Source organism: Procambarus clarkii, chromosome 62, assembly GCF_040958095.1.
Source record: "Procambarus clarkii isolate CNS0578487 chromosome 62, FALCON_Pclarkii_2.0, whole genome shotgun sequence".
Taxonomy (NCBI): domain Eukaryota; kingdom Metazoa; phylum Arthropoda; class Malacostraca; order Decapoda; family Cambaridae; genus Procambarus; species Procambarus clarkii.
In genome coordinates this window covers 19,871,016-19,884,283 of record NC_091211.1, presented here as the reverse complement: position 1 = coordinate 19,884,283, position 13,268 = coordinate 19,871,016, and the positions used below count along the sequence as shown (strand labels likewise).

Genomic DNA, 13,268 nt, shown 5'->3' with positions numbered 1-13,268 from the left:
TAATTGTTAGGACAACCTTCTTCCTCTTAACACCTCCAGAACGATTGATCCTGCTACCAGACATAGTCTTGGCCAAAAATGTTCAAAGTTACTATCAAAATAAAAAAAGTTATTTGAAAAAATATTTCACTAATGACGCGGCACTACGGTATAACACGAGGGACGAGAGCACATGGCTTGACCAGGCCTGGACGGTCCACTTGGGGCAAGGAAGCACGTTACGTAGGCCGGCAGCAGAAAAAAAAAACAATTTTTTTTAAAGGAAATTTCAGCCTGTGCAAATTGTTTTTAAGAAACTTGTATAATATTTTCTACTACATAATTACTAGTATTTCATTTGTTTTTGGCTATGATCAATTGTTCTAAAATTATTGGTAATTCCTGTACTTTAGTGTATAGGCCGCTCCACATCCCCCTTATCCCCCCAGGAGGTCCCATCCAGCGATCCCCTCTCCCCCTACACCACCCACCCCACCCTCTCCCCCACCATGCGCCTCGAGCCACAGCCAGCTTTCATATCCGGACACCTACCCGAAACGCTCTGCATAATAGTGGCTTTAGGCATTGTATGTACTAGCTCTGTCTATAAATCCATCAACGTTTTGTATCTCACCTCGTATGTATGTACTTTACCTGAATAAATATTTGTATTTGTATTTGACAATTCAATGATTATCCGGCTGGCTGTCCGGATAGTGTAACATCGGCAGCAAGTTAACCGGCTCAGGTTTTTTATCTGGCTAAACCAGCTTTTATCCGGCTCCATGGCTGTCTTGGCCGGATATTGAGATTACTTTATCCGGTCACGATTTTGGCCGTATAAAGGCGTTTTCCGGATGTTCGAATCCCGGATAATCGAGTTACTCACATACATTCTATTATGTCACAGTTAAATGCAATTCTGACTGTAGCTAGGGTTAACTATAACTTTGTTAACCTCTCTAAATAACTATTCTTAAGTTACGTTGGCTATATACTGCTTTAACCCTAGCTTATAGTTATACTTACATCCTACCGTGTTAAATATATAACACCGTAGAAAGTTGTTTTCACATATTCATACATTAAAACATTGATTGTAACCATGCTATACATGTGCTTCAGCCTACAGTTTAGACCTACTGTCTTGTGTATGACCCTCTGTCCTGTGTGACAGTGAATACCAGCATTATCCTCACTTTAATAAGACTTAATTGAAATTCTCAGATTAGGCAAAATTTTAATTAATTTTGTCAATAAAGATGTTAATAATAATAATAATAATAATACCGTATTGCGTAATTGAATTACACTCGATTGAATTGAGTAACTGCATCACTCATGAATTAATTGTAACTAGGATAGACTACTACTGTGACTATAGCTTTGTTAACTTCCATGCTATAATTATATTTGAAGTTAACTAAGTTTTAATAGTAACTACCCATAAATTATACATATAAAGTTAGAGTATAATAATGATAATAATTATTATAAACTACTTAAATTAATTTAAATAAAAAGTCCCATACACGTTAAGAGTTTTCCTTCAAGGGAAAATGACTATATTTACTGCTGGGTAAACAAACAAACAAAAAAGCATCAGATATAAAGAAACATGACCAAACGCCTCGTCCCGCACGGGAGTCGACCCCGGGACCATTTGGTTGTGAACCAACAACGCTGACCACTGACGACCACCGAAATGCAATTGATAATTCATTGTGTCGCGGGACAGGAAGCCCGTTGACGTTGGGGATTAAACATTGAGATGTAAGTCTCGTCCTAATCACACTCGGACCTTGATAAAGCACTCAGGAGTGCGAAAGACTTGGTGTAAATTCCTTACATAAATTTCACAAATATACAAGTGTGGGTTTTTATCACAAACAATAATGTTATAAATAATGTCACACTGATGCCGTTACACACGTGCTGCACCTCAATTTGGACGTTACGGACACCAGTCTACAAACGCAGGATAGTTTTTTTTTTTTAATTATAAATGACTTAAATTGTACGTTTTCTTGGACCAATGAGCACCAATGGACCCCTTGAGGGACTTTTAGTAGAGGGGGATAGAAATAGCCTAAGCTACTCTATCCCTTTGAGATGTATTTTTTCGTGTCTCAATAAACATACTTGAACTTGAATTGATGAGTTGAAGAGTAGAAATAGCCTAAACTACTCTATCCCTTTGAGATGTCAGTTTTATTGTCTCAATAAACGTACTTGAACATTAATGAGTTATACGGGGTGGTCGTAGTTCATGCTATTGTCCTTAGGCATTAACACTCCAAATAATATACATAATTAATTACACGTTCCTTAGTTCATCCTGGTGGAGTTATTGTTTAAATGAGCACCTGTAAGTGTTCAGTAAACTTTACTAAGACAAGATACATAATTTTGATGCAAGATGTGGTGAGCTATACTGCAGAATACTTCCGTAGTGCTGTGGTGCATGCGTGGTGCTGAGCAAGGGGTTTGCGTCATCACACGCAAGGATCATATTTGGCCTCCAGTTACCACCCCGTTGACTGACGGTTTCCCGTTGTCGAAGACAGGAAGCCTGTACTCAGGCTTATCGAGGTCCCCAAAGGCCAACTATTGACCTTCCCCAGGATCCAGCCCACAACAGTAGCGCTAATAGCACAAAGTAAAAAGTAGAGACGATCATGTCATAGGCCCACGTATGTGCCCCCCCCCCCCCCAAAAAAAAAAAAAGTGTGCCTAGTTTCTGGAGCTATACACAAAGCCGTGCACAGTGATTAGTTCAAACATGTTATTCATTAAAATGACAAGATCTCCAAGCTCGGATAGATATACCCATGCTTGGATAGACGTTTGCATGCTTAAATAGAGGTCTCCATGCTCAGATAAAGGTCTCCATCAGTGATTTGCAGTTTAAGTTCTACATGCAAGGTCTTGTTTTTTTTTACACTGAAAACTGTTTGAGTGTTTTTGACCATTTACAAAATTCAGGTTGATTCTTCTACCTTTACCTTATGGCACATACAACAGGAAAATCTCATCCAGGCCAAGGGCTAATTTGATTGTAAATAAAACAAAAATGAGCAAAATATTATGACAAACTTTATTATAGTATATTTATTCACATGATGAGGCAGTCTAATATTTTTGAAATGCATGAACATATTAGTTTCGCTAATATTTTCCCATATATTTATAACAATCACATAGCTGCTAACCCTTAGGCACCAAGGTTCCTAAACTTGACAAGAGGCCTTTTAAACCCAAAGTTTTTTCATATTACTGCACTGTATAATTTACATATTTGAAGTTACTATATGGTGCTTTTATATATTGTAAATACAAATGAAACGAAGAAAATATAATTCATTTATAAAAAAAAACTCTTGGAGACATGGCTGTATTTAGCTGTCAAGCAGGTTACAACCTTACTGTTTAAGTTTAATTTTTTCTTTTACACAACAATCTGTTTTAACCATTTCCTATTTATTCATGTGATGCCTTTCTTTTATTCAGACACCATTTTTTATTTGTGGCAGTTTGGTTCGTTCTAACTCGCAAAAAACTCTCTGGGTTGAATCCCGGGACATAAATGGTTGGGAATGTTTTCTTTCACCTAATGCCTCTGTTGACATAGCAAAAAATAGGTATCTGGAAGTTAGTCGACTTCTTGTGGGGCTGCATCCTGGGGTGGGGGGACATTGATAAAAACTCAACATATATATACACAGGTTACTTGTCCCCCTTGCAAAATGATTTACAGTACAGTATTTAGTTTTTCTTTCCGTGTCACGGATTCATGATGTCCTGCATTTTATGTAGGCACCCAAGGATTAAAAGAAATAATTTCTACTAATAACCAATTTTAAACACAGTATATTAAATTGTCAAATGAATAAGCTGCACAGCATTTTCATATCTCCAATTATAATATTGCTTGATTTGTAAATAAGATAGTTACTGTATAACCATGGTAGACAGCTGCAAAACACATGCATGACTGTAATAATAGTTTATATTAAATAATTACTAATAACCCAATGACAGATTCCAGATTTAGGCAACCTCTTTGGCAATTAGGGCTTTCACATATGCTCTACTTAAACTTTAACCGAATAACTGGGTAATATTGACAACTTTACCGATTCTATAAGTCAAATGGAAGTACCTGTACAGTATAAATAAAGCCCGAGTCATACCAGAATATATTTTGGACCAAGAGTGCTCAGTCAGCATCATTTTCTTCCGAGGCAAACATTTGATGCAAATACGTCAACCTTGTATGGGGCACAATCACAAAAATATTAAAATAGCTCCGATCATCATACATGCACTATATTTATATGAGCATTGGAGCCGATGCATGGGCCACCATTCTTAAAAATTAGGGTATACCAATCTACAATATGTACAACAAAATACACTATAATACATTATAAACAAAGATGTAGGAAACTGCCATAACAAAAGAGAAGCTGAGGGTGCAGCTTGAAGTAAACAGATGATATTGCTTGCATGCAATAGTCTCGCTCTCTATACCATTAACATAAGTCTGCAGTTTAATTATTCAGACTTGAGTAAAGCAATGTTGAAATGAAAATGATTGATACAACTTAACAAAATAAACTAACAAGCTTTTACAATACACATCGAAGTTACTACACATTTTCAGATGTATAAAAACAGCAGTACACAAAATTCATTTATCTCAAGTTATAAATGTGCACTCTTTCAAAAAGATAATACAAGACAATATTTTGTTAAAACTTTAGGAACATATTTCTCTGAAATATAATGAGTCTTTTTAAAGTCAGAACTGAAATATTCTATTAAGTGTACCAAAAGAGTACAGTTCATAATGGAATAATTTCTCAATGTAAATCATATTTTTAATCACAATAATTATTATTTTGTCCTTGTGATTTACTGGTGGCTAGTTGTGATTTTCTTGACTAAATTATCATCATTCTCAAATTCTCACAAAATGCTTATTTATTAATACGAGTGGTTAAGTTGCAGTATTAAACAATGATAAATACAGTATGTGTATTGAATATAATATTATATTGACCAAACATTTAATTTAGACAGTAATTAAAAAAAATAGTACGAGGAAACACAGTGGGGGCAATACTATTGCCCACTATGCGAATGCCAAAGTATACTGTAAGTTACTATATTCATTTATATAGGTTTTTGTCACATTTTCAAACTAAAATATATACTGTATAAAAATTAGGTAATGATTTCTTATATCTGGGTGTCAACATTTCAGAATCAGTTTACATTGATTTTGATTTTACATCAGTTTTACATTTACCTGACAAACTGGGAATGAATGAATGAATGAGTAAACTATGCTTTTGTCAAATCGTTTATATTAACTTAAAATGCACAATCTTTTTACAAATAATTAACATGTACAAATTTCTTTTGAAATATGATTTAAAATTTAAATAATTTCAAAGCCAGATTGTGGTTTAAAAATGTCACAGTAATTTGTATATTCCATTAATTAACAACCAATTTTTTACTGATACTACTGAATAATATCCGACAGCACCTGATAATTCAAAATTTAGTCGTAATGGATAAAACAGGTTTATAATTCAGCTCCAAAATTCTTTTGAGAAATATATGAATGTGTTATGCAGTATTTGACTACTTATAGAACAGCAATATTGGCATTGACAGAATATGCAAAATGAAAAAAAAAAAATTCTACAATGGTGAATGTCACCGAACAGGAGGAAAAACCAGGGGTCATTGCTGGTTCAGACACATCATGCATAAACCATACGAAAGTACACTAAATCTGACTGGAATCTATCACAGACTTGTGTAAGTAAATCCTGATAATGATAAGGGCAAAGGTAGCCAATGATGCTTCTCAAAAATAAACATTATAAACATTTCATAAAGAAACTAATAATAATTTTGTGAAAAGAAATAGCATATCAAATAGCACTTTCATAAAAATTTATATTTAATAAATAGTTACCTTAAACTGCAACAAAAATGTTTAATGCTATTCAATGAAGGCAAAATAAAACATGTATGGCATTAACCATGGGCATTATGATCTTCGACACCTTAACTACGTATGAAAAATCTATTATTTTAAATGAGCAAACGGGGTAAACAAAGGTGTTGGTTCTTAGGAATCACGTAACATTACCCACACCTGTGTTTATCTAACATTTAAGATTGAATCTGGATCTTACTGTACTATTATGTGGAGCTGGTCCTAGAAATTGGGGCTACAACCCTAGGGACAAACCTAGATTATCATTATTTCTACCACCATGGCAAATCTAGGTCTTCCTGTACCTGTAACCATTGTAAAAATTAGGTTTACTGAAAGCCCATATGAGTGGGCAGGTCTAAGCTTTAACATACTAGACACCCAGGACTGATCTTATATCATAATTAGCATTTTACTTATGTTCACCTACATCTGAAATCCTGACTTGAATCTTGGTCTTCCTAAGTTGTAAATGCAGTCTGCTGATATACTTATTCCAGATTAGTACTCTAGTTTACCTTTTTGTAAGAGTGAAATATTCACATCACAAAATGAAACACATGTATCTACTGTATAGCAGTGACATATGAAGAAAGAAGCAACTTATGGAATACATACTGCATTAAATCTGTTTTGCATGCCTTCTGACCTTTTTCAAAGTACTGTACAAATATGCCATAATAAAAACACATTCCTTATAAAGAAACAGTACTTAAGGAAGATTTTAAAACAATTTTAAGAGACTTAGATGCTAAATTAACTATCTACTTCCAAGGTTATATTATAGGTGGAGAACAAAGAATTAATGGAGGTACTGAAATGTTTGTCAAAAATAATCATTAAATAGAGAATGATACTTCGAAACTCACTACCGATTTATAACAGCAAAATTACAGTACACCTGATAGGAAGTAAAACTTGCTTGATAATTTTGCCACAAAATATATCTTCCATGGTCACAACACCGCCTTCACTAAACCCCACCTCCAGCATACACACCTAGGTCATTCTCAGTAGATACTATGTGCATACATATGCATGTCCACCCCCACACACATAAATGCATATATACACACACACCCTTGTATACATGCATGAATTCAAATTTGAATTTCTATTTTTTCTTCATTTAAGCCTTAAATAGTAAACAAACATAATAATGGCAAAGGCTAGCTATCCTGTCTTGAGAAAAAATATAAAAACAAAGACAAAAAAATCAGGTGTTGAATTTAATGAAATGCTCTTTCCTGGGTGACCTTAGTAACATATCAGTTCATTGTCTGTACTACTAGAGAGATCCATAAAACTACCAGGTCTCTGGTCTTGTGCATGCTTACCTAACCTAAGGACCAGGAACTGATGTGCTCATAGATAGAAGGGAAAGCACATGCATTAGAGACTAACCAAAATAAAGTTACCAAGAAATTATAGGTTAAGCAACAGTACAGTACAGTGACTAAGTTAAAGATTGAAACTATTGTAGTGAAAGTTTGCACAAAGTCAACAAATCACTCAAGTGCACCCAATAGTATTAAAAAATATAGGATTCATTCTTAGCCAAAATAGACAAAGAGCAGTCCATAGAGAAAAGAACAAAATACTATCCTTTGATGAATAAGCATGAATTTTTCAAATAGGCCTACCAGAAGCAAGAGCCAACAGAAAAACTGCCTTGAAAATTAAAATCATCATCCAAACAGAGGCACACAAGAAATTGAGAGGAGGACAAAAGAACGAACCATATAGGTTCATCAGGAGGAATCAAGGCTTTTTTTTTCTTACCCTCGGCCAGGAGGAGGAAAAAAAAAAAAAAAAAAGACATTTGCCCCAAAAGCAGCGAAGAAGCTTTTGCAAGGGTGAACCAAAGAAATGGCATGACCACTGGCACAGAAACATTAGGTAACTGATGAAGAGAAAGGGTCAAGAGGTCTGTTAAGTCACCTCATACTGGCACCAAGGAAGAGGTATTTGATAAATTAAAAGAGCTATCACCTGGTCCCCACCTAAGTAGCAGTACCATTGACTCCTAACTATCCTGAGGTAGAGTCCGTGAATGGAAGAAAAAGACTAAACTGGCCACATGAGAGCGTGAAGAATGATGCTACCCTAATCTGACCAGAACCGAAAGGAGCAGCTGGAACGAAGAAAAGAGAAAAAGAAAGTTCCACCGATTCCAGCACAAGCAAAAAGTGTTTACTGCAAACACCTCAAGATTGGAAAAAGGAGAGAGGGGCAAAATACCACTTTTCCTTATTTTCTTCTGAGTAGATCAGACTCTGGTTGTGGTGTTCGGTAGATCTGCACAAGTCCAGAGGCTTGGACGTTTTGTGGATGTCTCTGTGGTTCCAGAACCACAGAGCCACCAGGGAGCAACAGAGGCCACCCAGAAAATGTACAATAAATATCAAGGCACTCTTGAAGTGTGTCAATACTGGTATATGGATTACAACAATACAAAAATGTTTCTTAGTACTACACATATACAAGAAATTTCTGGCAATAACCAAATGGCAAAATATCTATTCATATGACTTAAAGAGTAGTCTTCATAATTCTAAACCTTAACATAACTAATTTATAGCACTGGAATATATACTTTCTCCATTTCAAATCTATCATAGTTAGATCAGCAATGTTGACCCCTGACAAAATAGAACACTTTCTGCTATGCTCAATGCTACACGACATATACTGAAAATGCACATTAAGTTCAGAGCACCTGATCACTCTAATGGCCATGACTATTCTTCTTACTCGTAAAACTTTACCAAGTTAGAGACCAGAAGAAATTATCACACATGTCTTTGGTTTAAAGCCCCTTTCTTCAAAATATGTAATATAAGGATATAAAATTCTACTGCAAAAAAACATGTAATATACAAAAGTAACTTATTAATTCATCGATAATACAACCCTAAAAATATAATCATAATATATTCATGTTTTAAATCATTAAAAGTGTTCTTGACATACTCAGCAACACAAGTTCAGCATACATCACTTCCATAATTAAATAGTTAAGAATGGGTTGCTCTCCAATGTTTCGTCTTTGTAGAAATTACTTAACATACAAGTGTGTCATCGGCACTTTAAACTGTTACAAGTACTAGTACCAGTATACACAAAGTTACTGAAACGAATAATTATGAAAAATACAAATAAAAGTTTGTAAAAAAAAATATATAATTAATGTACTTGGAACTGTATTTTAAATATTAACACAGGAAGACTAGCATACCAGAAGACCATGTACATATTTTACTGGGGGGGAAAACAAAATATATGTATAGCCAATTTATAACAAGCCTCAGTTCCTGCCATTGTGTTCTCTTATGGGTGTTGGGCAACTCTTCTGTGTAGTACAGTACAGTATTTATGAAAGGACGGAATTTCCAAACTTACTGGTAGTAGGTCAACAGATAATATATCCCTTCTTTCCCCACAAATGCTTGCTTGGTTCTTTTTAATATTGGTAATAACTAAATGCAAAAAAATTGCATTAATATCATGCCAATACTTTATTGCCAAGGACCATATTGACCAGAGCAAGTAATTTATAGTATTAACATAGATACATACAGCACAAAAACATGAAATGAGGGTTTGCACAATGAATATCCATGACCTTGCTCTATGTAGAACATGAATGAACATATAGTGTGAATTATCTTGGGAGGAAGGAATACAAACTATAGTAACTGGGATGTGATGGCAAAAGGCTTGGGGAAATTCAGAGAGAATACTGGTACAATTAAATGAGTAAACTAATGTTTCTTGTCAGTGGAAGTAATTTCATTTTTTTTTTAAAGAAAAACTATTCTGGGATGACTATATAGCAATGTTATAGAATATTCAAGAGATCCTAGATGCAATTCAGGATGCAAATATAAGAGAAAGACACAAGACAAGTGATATTAAGGAACTAGTGTCATTGATGATTCTACCAAGAGCCTGACTTTAAGGTACAGAAGGAAAGCAAAATTTCCGATCATCCCAAAAATTTGAACATTCCACAAAGAAGCCCAAGTGTTAGTAGAACAATGCAGTTAGGAAAATATGGTGCAGGTGTCTTTCACTAAGTGGCCATGACTTAATCTTGTGTTGCTAATACACTACCTAGCCACAGATATTTTCACTTTGTTTCAGTAACAAAAGGAAGGCCGAGGGGATTGGTAGTACATTTCTACAGTGTTATTTTTTCCTTGTCTAAAATGGCACTGATCATGTTACTTATCAGAAGACAATGAGTCACAATGTGGTTGAAGATAGTGACCAAACCACACATCAGAAGATGGAGAAACGATGACGTTCCGGTCCGTCCTGGACCACATACGACTTGATAATGATCCAGGCTGGACTGAAACGTCGTTTCTCCATCTTCTGATGTGTGGTTTGGTCATTATGTTGGCTATTAATTTTGAAGATGTTGTGTATGAATAGAAGTTATTGGATTGAATAGAAAAGTTTATTTAAGTTTTATTTAAGTTCTACAAGTTTATCAATGATGTGCAGTGTAGCATGGAAAGGAATATAATTACATATTTAGAGTTTTCTTATTAGTTAACATTTTAATTGTTGTGGCATTTTAAATGGATTGAGAAGAGGGTGGGCAATAATGAAAACCTGAACAATAAAGCAAAAAATACAAGAACACACAACTCCAGTTTTACAACAAAAAGCACAAATGACTGATAAATTAAAAGACACTGTATTGGGTAGAGATTTTATTTGCTAATTTAAAGACATCTGTATCTTTAACTTAGCAATATACAGTAATGTCTTTAATTTAATACTCGTCAAATAAAAATAAAGGGAGATATAGAAAATGCAAAATCAATAGTAGTATGACAGCAATAATAATGTTGGAACAACGGAAATCTATACCTCGATGAGCTTGATAATCTAAATTTGTTTATCCTATTTCCAGTATACCTGTTATGATTGTGAAGATAGGTAAATAAGCATCAACAATAAACTGGCAATTTTGGTTCTGGATAAATCAGTATTGTCATGAAATTAAAGTAATTCAGCTTTTAAGTACAGTACTAAAACTTTTGTTTCTGCCATGGTCATGATATAACATCCTGGTTATCAAGTCCTGATAATTGTCAGTATTTTGAGTGCGAGAAGCAAAGGTAAAGAAATCTCAATTTTAACATTACAGTTCCTAGTGGTGCAGTGGTAATACACTTGCCCCGCACCTCATGAGCGATTTGGTCTAAGTTTGAGTCCTGACCTAAGGAGGATTGTTTGGGTGCCAATCCTTAACTGTTTGCCCATGTTCACCCAGCAGTAAATGGTTATCTGGTTATTAACTGATTGTCAGGTCGTGTTCCAGGGGATACAAGTGGGTAAGGCTTACCATGAGCTATGGCAAGGAGGAAAGCTCTCAGCCTGCTAACAGGAGTCAGAAGTCATTTACTCCTGTGCCCCACACATGAAAATACAAAAGATCTGCAACACAATTTTGAGCATCAAATGATCTTAAAAGCACATACCATTTAAATAATTTTCCCACAAAATATTCATCATACCAGGATAATATTTTCAAATAACTACTACAAATGGAAATAATCTGTATACGACTCATGTTGTTTCTCTTCACACTGGAAAAAACTTGCAAATATTATTTGGTAATGTACAACACTTCACAGAAGCTGTGCCTCTTATAAAAAATATTTACAAGCCTACATCCAAATAGGTAACGCGTTTACATACAAAATCATGTATTACATAGCTAACAAGATGTTCACAAATTAATATAAAAACCTACACGTCGTTAAATTTCTCCAGGGACTCCCGTAGCCGATCAGTAACCTGGAATAAAAAGAAAAGTAAATAATACTGAAGCATAATTGAGTTCAAGACTGAAAAGAATCATGATACTGTGTAAAATTAGCCATTAAATCCCACAGGATATTACACAACCTTGAGGAACATCCACACAAATCTGAACTAGTCACTCGTTATCTTGAGGTTATCTTGAGATGATTTCGGGGCTTTAGTGTCCCCGCGGCCCAGTTCTCGACCAGGCCTCCACCCCCAGGAAGCAGCCCGTGACAGCTGACTAACACCCAGGTACCTATTTCACTGCTAGGTAACAGGGGCATAGGGTGAAAGAAACTTTGCCCATTGTTTCTCGCCGGTGCCCGGGATCGAACCCAGGACCACAGGATCACAAGTCCAGTGTGCTGTCCGCTCGGCCGACCGGCTCCCTCATACATCGTTCTCTCTTAAATCATTTTGAAAAGACTTTATGAGGTAAACTGACTCTTAACAATATCCAGATTAAGAAAAATGAATGTAAATTTATAGGTGGTCATAAATAAAAAAATGTAATACATTAGACAATAAAAAGTAACAAAAGCAGTAGTAGTGTAATCTAAAATTTACTATGATACTTCCCTAATCTACACATTTTAAATATATTATGCTATTTTCTCATCAATCCATACAATACCTTTGAGATTTTTGCTAGAGGATCAGCAACTAATTCACCTAAATTTAATCAATGCTAAACAAATGTCAGCAATCAGAGCTTACCTAACACCAACTTGAGACACACAGCACCCCTTCTTATACAAGTGTGTTCAACTGTCAAATGGACAAGTGCTTCACATGTTCTTATAAACCCACCATACAATATTAACTCAAAGTTTTAATATGCTAATGTGATGGATTATAACAAAACATGAGTAAACTCTTGAGACAAACAATTAACTTGACTTTTACGTTTCTTGTGTTTAGCCCAATCAACATGAAAACCCATGTTGATTGGGTGCTATGAACCCTCTTGTTTTCCATGTTGATATGATACCAGATTCTTACAAATATACTGTACATTAGGAAAGGCCTTGCCACTCCTCCTCGTTGTCCTCTAACCACTATCTTCCTAACATGGGCTTTCATCGCACAAGCACATTTCCTCTCATTGTACAATACCCTCAAATTCCCATGCACAAATTCCTTATGTATAAAGAAACCCAGGTACTTAAAATTACCAATCATGTCTCCATTTATTCTAATTTCACACTTTCTCCTCTCCATTACCATTACATTTGTTTACAGGTACTTACTTTTTCTTCAAAATTTTATCTAATCCTCTTTTCAAGCTCTACAATTGCTCAATCCATGATTCACTTGCACTAGTTAATAACTTAAGTATTATACCATATGTACACATTAATAATGATAAATGTACTGTGCCATACTCAGGACTTAAATGATTTCCCTGAAACCACTAAATGATGACTACAGTCACGCAACTAAA

The 13,268-nt window shown here is 35.0% G+C and overlaps 1 protein-coding gene across 4 annotated transcripts in view; it reads right to left on the bottom strand.

Annotated features, from left to right (window-relative positions):
* Window positions 1–3,053: 3,053 nt before the first annotated feature.
* Window positions 3,054–13,268, bottom strand: part of SH3PX1 (sorting nexin 33-like protein SH3PX1) — a 61,884-nt gene continuing 51,669 nt past the window's right edge. For all 4 annotated transcript variants that reach the window (XM_045755672.2, XM_045755670.2, XM_045755674.2 and 1 more), the window contains one exon: window positions 3,054–11,815. In XM_045755672.2, coding sequence (XP_045611628.2) covers window positions 11,768–11,815 — 48 coding nt within the window. In that variant the 3' untranslated portion in view covers window positions 3,054–11,767. The remainder of the gene's footprint in view (window positions 11,816–13,268) is intronic.